Source organism: Acipenser ruthenus, chromosome 2 (assembly GCF_902713425.1).
Source record: "Acipenser ruthenus chromosome 2, fAciRut3.2 maternal haplotype, whole genome shotgun sequence".
In the NCBI taxonomy this organism is placed as follows: Eukaryota; Metazoa; Chordata; class Actinopteri; order Acipenseriformes; family Acipenseridae; genus Acipenser; species Acipenser ruthenus.
The window spans coordinates 14,642,894-14,661,624 of NC_081190.1; the positions used below are offsets into that span (position 1 = coordinate 14,642,894).

Genomic DNA, 18,731 nt, shown 5'->3' on the forward strand with positions numbered 1-18,731 from the left:
GGTGGTACAAGTCGTGGACCCAGTTTCATTTCTTGCTGATGCTTCAACTACATGTCCGTCAGTACTGACAATGACGAGTAGCTTTGACATTTTCCTTCTTTGACTGACTGTAAGGGTAACAGAGCTAACCAGAGACTGGATAATGTTTAGTTGGGTGGAATTTCCTCCTGTCCGGTTGTTAGTAAATGAAGACATCCTGAGAGATGTCATTTTTAGTGGAGATCCAGCCCTGGAGGTCTCCATTGCAGTGGCCTCAAGAGACTGCTTGAAAGTTATGCGTGTGACTAAATGGGCCACTTTCTACGGTACATAGATAAATGCATTGTATAATACATGAAAATAACAACAAACTTAAATATTACATTTATTACAGACACAAAGCAATAATAAATTTATATCCCAATAAATGTTTGTTTTTTATTTTTTTTAATTTCATTTCCATGGTGTTCATTCCTGCTGGGATATTCTTAATATGCAAGACATCTTAATCAGACTGGCAAGAACTCAGCAGCCTCTAAAGTATTACTCCCAACACACCTAATTAAAAACAAAACCTTTGCACCACCCAGATCCTTTACCAAAATATTATTAATTAGTTACAGAGGCAAAGCATACAACTTGTTTAAAGAAATCAGATAATATTTTGGTTGAATGAGGTTCTCTTTCCTTGATTTTAACCCAGATGTTTGTGAAATCACAACACTATGTGAAGAAAAAACTACTGTAGGACTTCCTTCTCACACGTCATCAGTGCCGTGCAAACGGTTTTATTTCCACTTATCTTGTAACTCATTACCTGAAAGTTGTTTGGGCATTTCTAAGAAAAGTACAAGTCCATTATTACAGAGATGACGAAGTAAACAAACAGACGGGAAGGGACAGCAAGGATTTCAACTAAAACAATGGACTGATTGCAGACTAGATCCTGATGACTACATTGCCTCAGCACTTTAACAGCCAGTTTGTTTAGAATTCCTCTTCTGCATTTCTGGTACGGGAGACCTTGAGCTGCTGGAGCCTCTCGATGCATTCAGAGACCGTGCGCTCGCCGTGAACCTTATTGTCTCTGGTACGTACGTTCACAGTGTTGCTGCTCTTCTCCTTCTCACCAACAACTGCAAAACAAGTGAAGTCCAGTTAAAACTTATTTTAACACGGAACTAGGGAACTTGTACAATCCCACGATCACTAGCAAAGACAAACAAAAGGACAAATCACCACCGAAAAGTTCCACCATCTACTTGTTTCAATCTGACAATGGATTCCCCCATTTCAGAGAGAGAAATCATTCTGAAGCAGGCAAATCATATAAACTGCTGGTCACTTTATTAGGACCAGTCTCTGGGGTATGGTACACCCTAAATCTCTTGAACAAATGTTGCAGCTTACTTAAGCATTGTTGTGGATCAAGTCCACCCAACAATGCTGTGTACCCTGATAGCATTGGCTACTTTAAAAAAAATAACATATTTGAACTTGAATGATCTATTCAATTATCAAGATCCGCCAGCTACCTCTCTGCACCAAGTGTATGAAATATTAGTAACTGCAAAACTATTTTTGCACTGGCTTGCTTTACTGAACACTGTGGCATTCACTCCAGCATTCAGTAAAGCAGGCTTATTATGGAGAGAACAGTGTTGCAGAACTGTGCTGTGAACAAGACGCAATACACCTGAATCTACTGGGAACTTCATGTGTTACTGAATCGTGAGCTCTTACAAAGGAAGCCAGCCCCCTTACCCAGAATGAAGTTATACTGTGCCAGCTGTGCATTTCGGATCTTCTTATTAAGAGTGCAGCCTGGATCCAAGTCAACATCAGTCATCAGATGACCATCGTGAAACTGTTGGCGCACCTAGACATAAGGAAACACCACACGATTTTTTCTAGAATTACTTTAGGAGGAATAACATTATTCTACCACAAACTGGCCTCAACAATGTATTTTTGGTTATTATGCACAACCTGCTCTAAATAGATAGATTAATTTCACTTGTGTTTAAAGGAAATGTAGATAAAAATAAATAAATAAGTAAGAAAACACGGAAGATCAAAAGGATCAAGCACGCACTGGAAATCAACTAATTGACAACCATTTTATTATATATACAAGTATCAAAAAATGGTGTATGAAAAATAAATCTTAATGAGGGTACTTCTGAAGACCTTGGCAAGAAGGTATGCCTAATATCTCAGAATGAAGAAACAAAAAAAGACTACAACTTACAACATTTTCTCATCCGTTTTCCTTTTACAAGAGTACTAAAAGTTTATCGTATCATTTTAGGTTGCAAGTAAGCCAATTCTCTTTCTTCAGCCAACAAATAAAATTGTACTCAGTAAGTTTTTGTAGGTTGCAGTGCAACTGGTAATTTACTGTAATATATATGTTTGATGTGTTTTTAATTATTTTTTATTTTAGACATGGCATTTGACTTACGGAAGCGCAAATTGGCAGTACAGCTCAAAACGTCACTAAAAGAGATTACTTGCAATTGTCTTACAATACAATGTCACATCACTAGCAAACGATCGACTGCAGATCAGATGATTAATCAATCAATCAATAGAAAATGTCATATATACTACACACAAACACAGTATATAGATATAAAACACACTGAGCAAACAATCATGGGAATTCTTATTTGTTCAGTAGACTGTACCGCTTTTGCGTAGTCTTCACATGTGGGTCCCACTGGTATCACCATCACCTGACTTGGAGACAGCCAGAGAGGCCTGTTCATGGAATACACAATCATAACATGTTGCTTATTACAGATCACATTCCCATACAATACAATAGAACACTACGGGCTCTACTTTGGAGCAAGTGCAAATTCAAAGACACACTGTGAAAAAAAGAAGAAAAAAATGTAATGGTATAAATCTATCAAGAAACAACTTAACTGGGAACAGATTCATCTCAGTAGTTTCTTGCTATATTTTTATAATTGTATTCCTCTCAAATAAATTACAAAATAAAAAAAGTCCTGTGTTTGCACTTCCATACAGGGCCCTAAAAGACACAGCTGAGCACACAATACCATTTGCCTCCATAGCTTTCAGTCAAGATGGCGATCATTCTCTCCACGGACCCCAAGATGGCACGGTGGATAATTACAGGCTTCTTCTTGTCATCTCCATCATTGCTGCAGAAAAAAATTAAAAAGATGCAGCAGCAATATAATGCAGAATGTAGATGCAATTACGTACCACTGTACTGCACCATTTTAAAATGATAGGTCTCAGGATCACTGATTCTGTTATTTATTGTAGCAGTATCTCTTACAGTATATTCTGTTTTCATATCTTACAATTCGACACTCTGTGCTTAAACTACACAGATCGGGAGGAGCTGGAAAATAAACATACCTCACATAGGTAAGATTAAATCTAATTGGAAGCTGGAAATCCAACTGGATTGTAGCACACTGGTGGTATCGTCCAATGGCATCCTTGATTTCAATATCAATCTGCACAAAGAAAGACCCTTTATTCCCACATAATACTAAAACACACTTCTACAACACAGCATTATGAACACCCTTGTATCCCAGCACCAAACCTTACATGAACATTTAAACCGTTATATAAAAACACAAAAGTAAGCTCACTTGCCAGCAGTCGTAGATGGTAAATTAATATTTAAAAAAAAACAAACAAATAAAGTAAATTGGTTTGCCAACATTGTAAAGGCAATATTTCACCTTTCATCATCATCTTTCTCCACATTAATGTGGTGGCATTGAAATCTAAAGTATTTACTCCTTCTTTGAGTCAATTGTAGGGTACAAAAATGTTTCCCGCTCCATGTAGCAGACAAGGATGTGCACAGCATCACAATATGGTACAGTAATACATTTCTGTTTATGCACACATAACACTCTCTGGATGTTTGTGCAGCTTGTGGGATATAATATAATGCTGACAGAGGGTCAAAGATCTGGAATTAACAGGCTATATAACTGAGTGAACTACTGCCTAAGCAGATCGTAACAAATAAATAACGTTTATTTGACAACACCATCCAACAAAAATGTATCAAGTGTGTTAAATGTGAGCAAATACATAAACAGACCATTAAATGTGCTATTAGATTAACAGTTTCCAGCTATTCATTGATCTCATGCTGTACAGGCAAATTATCTGGATTTACCTTTGGTCCATAAAATGCTCCATCACCTGGGTTAAGCACCCATTTCTCTCCAAATTCATTCAGGCTGCTTTCAAGTTGCTAAAAGCACATTGGGAGGGAAAGCAGACATTTAGTGAAAAAATAAAATAAAAAATAAAAGCTTCATTAAACCAACACCTTTTTATATTGCAGGAATGCTGAATGGGGCAAGGTGGCACAGTATGCCAAGGTCAGAAGTAAAATGAATTTGGTGGCCTCTTATGCCGCTCATCAGCACCATGTCTGAAAACACTAAATTCACATCCACCTAAAACTTAAACCTTGCTGGCTTAAAAGAATAACCTTTTAGTAATAGGGATGGGCATGTGTAATTATTTATTCAAATAAATCGATTGGAAAATTGTTAATCGTTTAGAAAATTACTAATCATATAACTCAGGGGTTCACATAACTGGAATGCAGGTACACATGCGAACTATGGGTGTGGATTTCAAAAGAAGATATTCGAGTATACCAAGAATAAAAGCTTTGGACACCCGAATACTTGACCTCCAATTACTCATAACAGTGACAGGTCCTTAGAACGGATTAGCAGCAACCACACATAGGGACGCATGGATTCTGAAATCCAGCCGATATCAGCAGGAGACCGATAACAGAACTCAAACAAAGGCTTAACATTGCCCAGGTAGTTTGCAGTCAAATTCAGCCAAAGGCGCATCACATCGCAGACCACTGTGCACAGTAAAAGATACAATGCTTGTTACCAAACCATTTCTGCTGGTACTCATGTGATACACCGACTATCAGCACTGTTGAAGGTCAGGGTTAAATAAATTTAAAAAAAGCATGTTTTGTAGTTTTAACTTGACTTTTAGTTAATGACATTCAATGACTTAACGTCTACTCTGTACTACATTATTTATAAAGCTTCTTGTAACAGAACGTATACCAGGACCGGGAGGTATGCACTGCATTCAATATGACATGTTACATAATGGACACATGTATTTATATTTTATAGTTTCCCAATGAATTTATTGATTCATTATAACCTGTATGTTATTATGTTGTCTTTAATTATGCATATGTTGGTCTTTATGCATACTGTACTTGTATTACACTTCCTGTTAATAAATACAGCTACTTATTGAAGCATTGTCAAATAGTACCGCAAGTCGTAACACTTAAATTTTGGTATTATGCAACCATTATTTTTAGCCAGTGGCATGTAAAGTATAATCGTTTAATAAAATTACACATATTCGACTATTAAAATATATACGCTAATTCCCATCCCTAATAGGATTGGACGATAATGACATTCAGCAATCGATTATCGTCTGTAAATTATCATGATAACCATGATTTATCGGCCGAATAAATAAAACATAAATTATTGTAATTTATCAAATTTATACTTTAGCACCATAACAACCGCTAGTTTAAGTCACTGAGTTTAGAAGAAAAAATAAAAAACTGACGGCATAAGCGCAGAGTTTTTAAATTTCTGGTGGGTGACCAGAACAAACGCTAGTATAAAAATACACCTATTGCAATTTGTATATTAATAAATTATGTAGCTTTCCTATAAAATACATATATATTTTTCTTATTTAAACTTTTGTTAATTCGAGAATGTTTGCTTTCATAAAAAAAATATTGCCACCACATGTATTAATATAACTAAACAAAACTGCTAACGTTACCTGGAAGCATTTGAATCTGCCATTGAGAATCAAACTAGGTTTAAAAAGAAAATGTGTGTGTCTGTATATATAGTTGTATAGGAACATACGGAGAATTGCACATCGCTGCTTGTATGCAGACAGTTTAATCATTTATGCACTACCCCTTTTTACAATAGCAATGCCATGGGAACAGATATTTTATATATATATCTATAGAAGAGCTTCTTTTTCCTCGTGCGGTGCATAGGCTGCAGTATAGTACTCATGTCTTTACTGCAGTTTAAAATAAAGAAGCAACAAAGTTTTTTAGACTATATTAAACGTTTGCCATATGGTTTTTGGGGGTTTTTTTTGTCGTTCTTTTTGCAATTACATTCAATTTATGTAAAAAGAAAATCCTGTGTCAAAATGTTTAATAGTTCCACATTCTACAGTAATTTTACAGTGAGCTAGCACTTCAATTTTACAAACAATATTTGTGTTTTTATGTTAGAACACCAGTCATGCTTTGCCAGTGTATCAAATGAAACCATGACGTAAAGTTAAAGCCTGAGCACATGGTTTAAAATCAATACTTCCCAATGTATGCAGTGCTCACACAGATCATGTTTTACGCCTCACGCAGACAGTACAGAGCCGCTTCCTGCTTCACGGACGATAATTATGATTATTCCTAATGTATCCATGCTGAAGTGTAAACATTACTGTATAAACACTAATAATAAAACAACAACTAAGTGCACACAATTGTAACTCATAGTATATGTTTGAAGTATACCTTCTCAGCTTGGTCCCATACTGCAGTGTCACCAAGGAACTTCTCAGGGCGAGTGGACAGGTTGAGTTTGAATGTGAATCCAAACACACCATAGACAGCTCGCAGGAAATTCAGACAGCCCTTAATCTCGTCTTCAATCTTGTGGTTACATAAATGAAGAACAAGCAATTGTGAACAGGCTTGCATTTCCCACATAATGTTGAAACTAAAAGGCGGCTTTTTTTTTTGCTTCACAAAACTATTGGTTTGACATACATACATACATACATACATACATACATACATAAATAAATAAATAAATAAATAAATAAATACTTTTATTACACCACCATAACTAATATTAAAGCAGCTCATTTCATCAGGCTGAAATACTACTTTTAACCACAAGGTAGTGCCAACACATTTATTCAATGTTTTTTATTGCAACAATTGCGCAGAAGTTGCTACACGTGCCATTATGAATTGAGGTATACTTATTAGTTAAACTGTTAAAAACAGCCAAAATAAGAATTTACGATTTATTTATTTAAAAACATGACATTATATATATATATATATATATATATATATACACACACACATACATACATACATACATACATACACACACACACACAAGTTAACATTGCCTCAAAAGAACCCATGCTCCAATCAATGAATCTATTTATAATAAATCACTACTTGCTGAAATAAAACGCACCTGCTCCATTGTACAGAATATGTGTGCATCGTCCTGCTGGAAGCGGCGCACACGAGTGAGCCCCGTCAGCGCCCCCGACAGCTCATTGCGGTGAAGGACCCCGAAATCAGCCAGGCGGAGGGGGAGCTCCCTCCAGGAGCGGGGACGATTGTCAAACATCAGGCTGCAGAACATTCCACATTTAACATCCCAGGTGGGAAACCTTTGCATCTCAGAGAGCCATTCTATTCAAATATTGTGTGGGCAAATTATTTTCTTTAGGTGTTAAATAAATTCAGGTTATTAAACTGTAATGCCAACAGAAAAATAAACATCTGTTGAATAACAGTCTAAAATGTGATTATGGAATTCATGCTGTCTAAAATCTAAAATAGAAAAGAGCATTCCAAGTTAAATTAAATAAGAAATAGTTTTGCTATAAGTTTTCCTTCAATTCTAGTATATTTTTTATGCATTTCATGTTAGCAATTACCAATACAAAAAGACACAGGCTCACTGGGCAACTTTTGCGGTCCTGAAGCAACAGCGATTCATATTGAAACCCATCAAATAAATGACATACCAGTGGCCTGGGCAGTTCATAGGCTTGAGTGCAAAGATCTCTTTCTCCACCTCAAAGGAGAACATGTTATCGCTGTAGTGCTGCCAATGCCCGGAGGTCTGCCACAGCTTGCTGTTGTAAATGTTTGGTGTCACCACCTCCTGGAAGCCTCTCTTCTGATACTCATTCTTGAGGTGCGAAAACACATCAATTAAAACCCATCCTAAACTAGCTGGTCACTAGATGGCGCTGGCTCTATTTTGATAGATACACCAACTCATCTACCCCACGTTACATAGTCTGTAGCTGAAAACTAGAAGTGAAGAGCAGTGCCTGAACTCAGGTCAGGAAACCTTAACAAAAGACAGATTATATATGAAAATGTCATTTACTGCCATTATTCAGGATCTCCGTTTTCAAATAACTTGGTGTTCTTTTTTCTCCCCCCAACACCCACCTTTTTACATACGGGATAAACAAAGATACGTGTTGAATCGGTAAAATTAAATTCACTGTTTCGAGTGCTGTGAGGCACAAGAAACTGTGGATTGTCTTACCAATTCAACAGAGATGTTTCTACCACTTAAAACATTTCTTCCTCACTGACACTTGTTTGATAACGAGATTCAACTGATTGTTAATTTGGCAACTGGATTTGGTTTTCGCTCCTTTTTTAAGCTTTGTTCAAAATAAGTAAGGTAGGCATTAAAAAAAATGTGGTTGGTAAAAACAAAACAGGTCTTGCTGTTTAAACGAGGAATGAAAAACTACATCTCCCAGAACGCCATAGCTCACGGATTGACTGGAAATCAGTTCATCTAAAGCCCATTTCACACTGGCATGCTCTACCCGGGTCAGGACCCGGTGTCATGCGGGTCGGCTACACGACTTCACACTGCTTTTGGTAAAGCACGGTTGACCTGGGTGACAGATGCAAGTACATAACGTGCGTATCAAAGCCCCAGAAGCAGCTTGTTACCGACGCTTCCATCCAAGCTTATCTGGATTGAACCATCACCCCAACGTTGATTAGAGCAAACATTTCTTCATCTCTGCTGCAATCTGTCTCATGGTGTGTCTTAAATCAAATAACATATGGCTAAACAGAATCAACAGAAATGTTCCTTGCGGCAGTGAAACCTTCACACAGGCGCGGCTGTTTGTTATTTCGTCGGCTTAAAAATGGCCGTCATGCATTTTGTCTCGCTCAACCCGGGTCAAAGCGTGTCGACCCGGGTACAACCCAGGTACGTGGTTTCACACTACGCAGGATTGTGACCCAGGTAGGAGTGCTTAATACACCTGTTTGTAATTAAAAAATCCAGGCAGGTATAAAAGGACAGGTTTCAAAGACAATAGCTGTTTGTGTTTGAAGTTATACTGTAAATAAAGAAGCTTTGTCACAATTTGTAATTATGAAAACTTTTTTTTTTACATTGTTAATGTATAATTGTAGTACTTTTAGCAAACGTGAAATGCTAAACTAAAATTGCGAGCACAGTGTTACGTTTGAAATGTGTAATAGTAATTAACTCATTGTAGAAATGATTGTTACGTAATAAAATGGTATTCACTTTTATGTTGAATTGTTGACTGGATTCGTTGACATACTGTGGCTCCATTAATCAACAGCTTTTCATGATATAGTTTGCACACATAAAAGCTGTAGTTCAGCAACATTTGCACCTCGGATTCAAGCAAGAAGTACAACAAAATGAAAGTGGCCCTTACCCTGATAAATTCAATTAGAGCATTGTATATAAAGGCTCCTTTTGGCAGGAAGAAACAGCTCCCAGGGCTCAGGTCATGGAAGAAAAACAGTTCTTGTTCCTGTGAGGAGAGCATTCAATTCTTTGTTAATTCATTCCTTACTGGCAACTCAAAAATTATGCCATATGGCAATACAAAATTAATTAAATATTTTTTAGCCACTATTTTTTTTTTTTTATTATTATTATTATTTTCTTTTTTTTCCCCACTGGCAATATTTAAGAAAAAAAAAAAAAATATATATATATATATATATATATATATATTGACCTGCATCTACCCAAGAGCCACAAGGGGGTAATCCTGCGAGTTAGTGGATGAGTTGATTTTGATAGTTCATAATCCACTTCATTCAAAATAGACTAAAGCTCCTCCAAAATGAGGAGACAGCACAATATAGACAATCTGCCTTAAGACTGGTTATCATAATCACAATCACATTCAGCCAGGGCAGGCCAGTTACATTTTTGTAAATCAGAATAATAATTTTGACAATTAATTCAAACTGCCATTAGCTGTCCAAGTCTCGGATAGTGTATCTACTTGTTTGAATTTCTAGTGAACAGGGTCTCTACAATCCATCACTCACCTTGCCAAGTTTGCGATGATCTCTGTTCTTTGCCTCTTCCTGAAACTTTTCCCAGTCCTTCAACATCTTGGAATCCGGAAAGGAGATCCCATAAATCCTCTGTAGGGTTTCCATATCAGCCTTACCTTCCCAGTAGGTGGAAGAGTTCTAAGGATTCAGAACATACAAAAAATGTCAGTAACAAACCATGCCATAGACAGCAATACAACAGTATCATAAAAAAAACTAAACCACCAAGACCTACATTCACAGTGTGCACACTTGGTATACAGTCAGAGGTACAGATACCCCATACCAAGGTGTAATTAACCTATTGGGGAGGGAGTCAAGGGTAAGGCCACTCCAAAAATGTTCCCTAGTTTCAAGTGGTTCCAGAGACAAAGCAACAGCCAGTACTTCAAGCATCAATCAGCTATATTGCTGTCAAGACTGCTCTTGTCAAAACATTTCTTCTATCGGCTGTTGCTCTGCTACCTTTGCTATTGTGCTGCCGAGTGTCCTATTGCAGCTACTCATTGGAGCGCTGCAGTTCGGTTGTGTGCTCGACTGTACATTTTAGAGAGAGTAAAAATAAAAAAGGAAAGGAACAATGAAAGCCTATTCAAACAGAGCAGAGCAGCTATGTGGCACCCTTCTGCACACCTGCTGTCAGGAGTTATTATACATTTTACTTGAGTATGTATTTGTATTGATTATCTAAAAAGAATTATTCTAACAAAAGACTCTTTTTGATGCACTTGTCATTTTCCTTTACATATCCAAATACATGTAGTGTAAAAAAAATAACTTCAAGCAGTTCCAGCTGAGGGTTTTGTCACATTTCATAAACCATGACGGTACAGAATACCTTTGTAAATTATTATTTATTTATTTTTTTTAATTATTGCTCATCATGGTTAAATCATACCTTATGAACCTTTATGGCCTTTATTTTCCCAGTGTGTCTGACATGAGGTCCTCTACAAAGATCTATCAAGGGACCGCACCTGGAAATTCACAAAGAAAACATGACAAACATGATTCTATTTAAAAAACATACAGGACTTTATCCAGGTACATTTTTTGAAATGAATAAAAACAGTTTAATGGTATAAAACTAGCAACAACATGTTAAGTTACAGAGTGTGTAAATGCCTTGCTATTGTTAGGAGAGAGACGGAGAAACAGGCACACACTTATTCCATCGGTGGACGAATGCAAGATAGACACCAAAATGTAATACGGTATAAAATAAAATAAAATAAAGTGCAGTCACGCAGCAACATCGATGCTAGTGCTCTTACCACTTTTGTACACATGCAGAATGTATTTGATTGATTTCAAATGCATCAGAATAATCTATCCAATACATTTCTCAAGTGCTACTATTTAACCAACTCCAAGTGCAATTAATGGTACAGCCATTAGTGATGCATTTTTAAAGTAATCGCAGGGTTAATTGACAACTGAAGTCATTTCAGAACAACTAATTACACGAGGAACATGACTAAAAGGAGTTTGTTAGAACAGGGAGTAGTTTGAATTGATAGAGCAACGCTTCCTTGTTTGCAATTACTGTTGAGGAGTTTCAGTATATGTTTTGACAAATGCATTTGAACAACCTATCAAATGCATTTGCGAAGTCTGAGTGGCATTTGTAAGATTTACAGGTCTTTGCATTTAAATGCACTTTAACCCAACTCTGGATGTAGCACAGTACCATGCAAAAAAACATGAGGGTCTAGTCTGTGTTACCTGTATACAGTAGTGGTTGGGGTGTCCACCTTCTCATTCAAAATCCTGCACTTAAATTGGTTATACTGCAAAACAAAACAAAAAAACATTTCCGTGATCAGTGCTTGCAAACAGAGCTCCTGTGTGATGTACCCTTTTAAAAGCCAGCATACCTTGAACATCTCAAGCAGGGTCTCCTTCTTGATCTCAAGTCTCTCAAATGGCTGCTTCTCTTTCATGATCTTCTTACACAGGTTCTCAAGGGCTGGGAAATCATTACTAGACACACCTCTGTGAACACAAAGTATTGCTTGGTATTGTTATGGTGTAGTGTTTGAAGTTATGGAATGCACACAAGGCCTTACAAATACAGCACATAGGTACCGATCATTTTAACAAACACCAAGAGTCAGCAGTATCCATGCGAAAGGATACTCTTATCAAGTTACATCACTGATAAGTTGTGCACAGGTATTTGTAAAATATCTGCTTTTATGTATATCTGAATGTCTACATGCATGTTTCTGAACCACCAGCCTGGGCTGCAGAGCAACAAGCCTTGAAGGCCTTTGTCACCTTAACTGGGACCTGTTTTCTATGACCTACCAATCAACCGAATTCTATTGCTGTGGGAAGCATTGGATAAGCCAACTGAGCTATCGTTTAGCACAGCTGCTGTGGCCTTTGACAGTGGGAATCTCAGGTAGATACATAAACACAGAAAGCAGAATACTTGAGTGGGGAGTGACAAGTTGGGCCCACACAATTACCTAGACCAGGAGTTCCCAAACAGGGGGGGGGGGGGCACACAAGATTGTTTCAAGGGGACCGAAGCACATACAATAATTCTTACTCCAAAATTCAGTTCAATTACTTCAGTTCTCAAATTAACCCAGAAGACACAAAGCTTGGGGGTATAACACATGTAAAAGTGTTGCATGCCGCCAGCCAATGTGCAAATAAAAAAAATGTAGAGTTTTGAAATTGAACAGTCCCGCTACAATAAAAACACACACCACACAACATGGTGCTGTAGTGCAGGGGTGTCCAATCCTGGTCCTGGAGGGCCGGTTTCCCTTTTGGATTTTGTTCCAACTGTGTCCTAAATTACTTCATTGGACCAATTATTGTTCCAATTAAGTAATTTAGGGTACAGTTGGAACAAAAACTAGGAGGGGCACCGGCCCTCCAGGACAAGGATTGGACAAATTGCTCATTTATATAGACATTTCAATGACTGTTGCGGTTTTGTAATTCGGTGTTATTCTATCCCCCCAACCCCCCCAAAAAACACCAGCGCTAAACATGAACACACAACAGGTAGATAATTATTAGTCCTGCTGAAATTCTTACACCAAAAAAAAAAACAAAAACAAAAACAAAAAACGCTGAGTAAGAAGCTATGACATGTTCCAAGTAGCAGCTCCCTGTGTTATGAAGCGAGTAGGAAAGATAACATAACAGTGAACGAAAAAACAATCTTCAGAAGTGCATCGATTTCTGTTTTTTTGTGTAATACATTCTCACTGCCTTACGTAGTTCTGCTTTTTATCTAGTAAACGACACACCGCGTCCACTATCTCCCTATCGCTGTGGTAAACGACACACCGCGTCCACTATCTCCCCATCGCTGGGGTAAACAACACACCGCGTCCACTATCTCCCCATCGCTGTGGTAAACGACACACCGCGTCCACTATCTCCCCATCGCTGGGGTAAACAACACACCGCGTCCACTATCTCCCCATCGCTGTGGTAAACGACACACCGCGTCCACTATCTCCCCATCGCTGTGGTAAACGACACACCGCGTCCACTATCTCCCCATCGCTGTGGTAAACGACACACCGCGTCCACTATCTCCCCATCGCTGGGGTAAACAACACACCGCGTCCACTATCTCCCCATCGCTGGGGTAAACAACACACAGAACCATTTAAACTTACTCGTTGTCAAGGAACATGTCATAGTAAAAGCCATTTTCGATGGGTGGGCCATAGCATAGACAGCCGCCATAAACCCTCTCCATTGCTTCTCCCATGATGTGGGCACTTGAATGCCAGTAAACCTGGGACAAAATACAGAATTGTACTGTTTTAGAAACAACAAATATTAAAGAAGCGCATAGATATTGCAATTGTCTTTACTAATGTACTTTTTTTTTTTTTTTTTTTTTTTTACACTTTAGTTAAGAACATAAGAAAGTTTTCAAACGAGAGGAGGCCATTCGGCCCATCTTGCTCATTTGGTCATTAGTAGCTTACTGATCCCAGAACCTCAACAAGCAGCTTCTTGAAGGATCCCAACATTCTAGATGAGGTCTTACTAATGCATTGTACAGTTTTAACATTACTTCCCTTGATTTAAATTCAGCACTTTTCACTATATATCTGAGCATTTTGTTGGCCTTTTTTATAGCTTCCCCACATTGTCTAGATTAAGACATTTTTGTGTCAACATAAACCCCTAGATCTTTTTCATAGGTTCCTTCTTCAATTTCAGTATCTCCCATATGGTATTTATAATGCACATTTGTATTGCCTGCGTGCAGTACCTTACACTTTTCTCTATTAAAGGTAATTTGCCATGTGTCTGCCACGTTCTGAATGCTGTCTAGATAATTTTGAATGATCTTTACTGCTGCAACAGTGTTTGCCACTCCTCCTATTTTTGTGTCGTCTGCAAATTTAACAAATTTGCTTACTATACCAGAATCTAACAAGAATCAGCAATACTTACAGCTTGAGCCTCTTCATCATCAAACTTGAGCAGCTGTAGGGTACAGCTTTCTTCCAGCGGGCGGTCAAGGTCCCATAATATGTTGTTCACTTTTGAAATGACTGTGTTATCAGCCAAGCCCTGGCTGGTTAAACAAAACAAAGACATTACCTTATCTGAATTGTAGCTTTTTTACTTGGTTTTTAATAATTTACTTTAAGCAGTGAGTTACTAAAAGCATTGTTATGTCCAAGTACCTGTATGTATATTATGTCAAAATACACTTACACTGCTGTATTACTTTTTAGAATTGATTTAGAAAAGAAGAAAATTTAATTACTACTCAAATACTCGTTCATTTCTAATGTAAAAATGTGCAAACTTGACACAGTATTTCTGAGAGAAGAGGAAGTTAAAAGTGATCAGCCACTACAATGGTCACCTGACTGATAATTGACAGGGAGGCAGGCACCCTTCATTACCTAGCTCTGCTATTGGCTAATGGAGTACATGAGCAATGAAAATGGCATCTTAAAAAAAAAAAAAAAACACCTTTTGAGGAGTATTTTGAGAAATTAAACGAGACAGTCATGCAATTTAATCTTTGCAGCACAAGTATTTCGTTTTGTAAACCAACGAGTTAAATGCTCAATCATCTCAAATGCAAGCACCCATCTGCTACTTTGGAAGAAAATACAGAATGTGGCAAAAAACAAACAAGCATTGCATCTTGTACTGTGCGCAGTGTTCGGTGACGTGATGACTAAGCATTACTGTACCTACCAGTAATCTGTGTCCAACACTTCCTAAATATCATGCTACAGTTCGTACCGAAAGGGGCATGAACTAAAGCAGAAGCATCATTGCATCAAGATCTATATTGCTGGTTTTTTAGAACGGTGTATATTTTATTAATTTAAAATGCATCAGTGTTCATTGTGCCGGCCTCTTTCGGCTTATAAAAGATGTATTTTGTATGTTTATAAGTGTTCGGTGGCTACCTCTAATCAAGCTGAGAGTGTATTTCTCACGCACCCTTTGCTCTGTCTGGTCCGCAAGCAAAGCCGGGTCTGTCCTACAAAGAGTTCAAGAGAAAGTGCACTCAACTTGCTTACAGGTTTTGCCAAAACAACATTTGCCAAATTATGAATCACCTAGAATTTTAGGATTGAGACATCATAGCAGTACAGCATTTCATGTTAGATTTCGAAATGTCACATTCTTCAATTTGTCCGTTTTTTGAGAAGTATAAGTAAAGCCAATAGGTTCTAATGGGAACATGACTTATAATTTTTCATATAAAAAAAATAAACATGCCATGCCTGCCTCTGTAAAACTGTGAGGACTGCTATGTGCCCCGAGTCCAGTCTTGAGTTGCTCCAGTCACAATCTAACTGGCATCTTGGCAGCAGTAGCAAGATACGACTCCAAGCACAAATAACTCAAGTACAGTAGCTGATGACAGTCTCTCACTACAACAGGCAACATCTGTTAATACTTGTATTTAGAATTATAATTTGGTTCTATTTATATATTAACAAATATATATTTCTCCATAACTACACCGAGTTGTGAGGGTTCAGTTTTTAATAATAATAATAATAATAATAATAATAATAATAATAATAATAATAAAACATGAATGCAAGTACAGCCTGTCCAATGGGTGTCCTTGCAGACAGCAAGCAACCCCATTTGGTACAGATAAGGAAAGAGACTCCCCCCTGCCACCACATCCATACTTCTCACCTGATTCCACATGCAAGCGTGTAAGGTGTGGTTTTCCAGGATTCTGCATCAATCTGCTTCCCATCGGGCAAGGTAACTAGGATAGGTTTGCTCTCTTTTTCTGCTCTCTCACCCATCAGGGTATCATGTTCTTGTTTCAGTTTATTGTAGAGCTCCAATCGCTCACTAATGTACTGAGGCCATGGGCTTAACTGAGAAGAGAAAGATTAGAGCTCTTTTTAAAATCCACACCTTGAACAGCTACAGTCTTGTGTTACTTATATTTCTATCTTTCAATTCTGTGGGAAAAAGTTCCAGGTTCATTAGCCTCCGTGTCAGCATCTTCAGAACTTAAGTATACTGCATATATACAAAATAGAGAAGGTCAACATATAGAGAAGGTCATTACATCATTAAAGTTTGAGGGCATATGTATTCTTAAGGATTATCAGAACCACTAATTTTATACATAGCATACGATGGGAGCTAACACTATAAAGATACGAAGATCACCTTACCTCAGTACGACTTGTCCCATCTCCCCCTGCCTTTGTTTTCTTCTTACCTCCATCTTTACACTTCTCTCCTCCAGCACAGCCCTGTGATAACATTTAAAAAGTTGAGTGTGTAAGTAAGCTTCTGTTGATTTTCTGTGGATTCAGGCTGAATTGTGTTCATTACTATTTACATAAGAACATAAAGTTTACAAAACGAGGAGAGGCCATTCGGATCATATTGCTCATTTGGTTGTTAGTAGCTTATTGATCCCAGAATCTGATCAAGCAGCTTCTTGAAGGGCCCCAGGGTGTCAGCTTCAACAACATTACTGGGGAGTTAGCTCCAGATCCTCACAATGTTCACATTTGAATGTGTAATAATAGTAAAACGATCAAGCAAGTCATACTAGCATTATAGTTAAATATAGTGTCTCTGGGGTTGAATATCAGAAAGAGGATTAAAACCATCAACAAAGTACAGTAAACATCCAGGACCTCTAATCATTTAGAAAAAAAAGAGCGAAATTGGGGTTTCTTACCTCGTTGTGTGCTATAACTCATTAACTATATACATTAATACCAGAAGCTAAAACAAATACAATGTATATGCATCTGCTTGCAAAACAACGAGTAATACTGACATCGCATGATCTCCTTCAGTATGTATTGTCATTGCATCAGATAGTCTCGATATCTGCCTCAGGTGCTGGAGGAGTGAAGTGGAGGAGTTAACAGTAATGTATTTACACAAAACAAATGGCTGTAAATGTAAACAATAGGTTGTCAGTGGAACCGAGCACTTAACGTTAAGTTCACCTGTATTGTACGTTTAAGTGTTCGGTGGCTGGTTTCTATTCGAGGCTCAATCACATTTAGATTTTTTTTTTTTCGCACACTGTTGTATAGCGATGAGGAGCCAGAAAAACACAACTTGAAAATACAGATATTTAATACTAGCTGAAAGTTCCCCCAATAATTAAAAAAAAAATACTAATAACCTCAGTTCCATTCACTTCAGTAGACCTAAATCACTGAGTTTAACCCAGTATTAATTAGGAGTACTGTATGTAATGTATGGATATTTGATCAATTAATGCAATTTGATATAGAAAATCACATTTTAAACATTTGCAAAGTTACTATATATATATATATATAGTAACCTTACTTTACTAGTAGTATTGTAAATGACAACCACGCATTTCAGGGCTTGGCAATATCGATGAATATTGTTTATTACCTTTTTCTCTGCTTCTACTTTCATTTTTTCCAGCTGCTCTGTTATTTTATCTGACTCCATGTTATTTTTGTCAATTTTAACTTCACTGTTCCACGTTGTACGGGATGTGTGTAGCCCTAACCACCTCGCCGGTGTTTGTTCTACTTCCGGATCCGTTTCGTACCGAAGGCTGATGCAACAACTCAGTAACACTCAGGCTGAAGCACAGCCCTTTCTAGTATCCATGGAGATAGCTTATGATGGGCGGTTGGATAGGTCTATCAGAAGTCACTATTTATGCAAGGCGGTGGGTCGTTTATTATCAGCCAATTAGATACTAGAGAGAAGAAGCAGCACCGTTGCATTAATATTAACTCGATAGCCATGTGCTCTGTAAAATTGCATCCCACTGACTGAAGATTTAAATGTGATGTTTGAGGGAGCACTCACTGGCTACCGACATTTCAGAAGGGGTAGGTTTATCTCTGGGGTACCACAGGCTCCCGCCTCCTCAGACACATGCATTATTATAACATTGATCCGTACTATGAACTGTTCAAATTAAACTCCATGTAAAACGATGCTTCTACTGCACCTCTACTGATGTCCTAGGCAATTTGTATGTTTTAGATTTCGACGTTGCATA

General features: G+C 37.7%; 1 protein-coding gene across 1 annotated transcript; it reads right to left on the minus strand.

Annotated features, from left to right (window-relative positions):
• Positions 1-351: 351 nt before the first annotated feature.
• Positions 352-18,312, minus strand: LOC131697947 (threonine--tRNA ligase 1, cytoplasmic-like). The gene is made up of 19 exons (XM_058989997.1): positions 18,107-18,312; positions 16,888-16,968; positions 16,391-16,581; positions 14,663-14,786; positions 13,870-13,991; positions 12,097-12,214; positions 11,945-12,009; positions 11,118-11,196; positions 10,211-10,357; positions 9,583-9,681; positions 7,873-8,039; positions 7,311-7,473; positions 6,611-6,748; positions 4,163-4,240; positions 3,379-3,479; positions 3,051-3,155; positions 2,670-2,742; positions 1,744-1,858; positions 352-1,115 (listed from the first exon to the last, which is right to left on the minus strand). Exons 1-19 carry the CDS (start codon positions 18,164-18,166, stop codon positions 967-969), a joined length of 2,175 nt encoding a protein of 724 aa, XP_058845980.1. The 5' UTR covers positions 18,167-18,312; the 3' UTR covers positions 352-966.
• Positions 18,313-18,731: the final 419 nt, after the last annotated feature.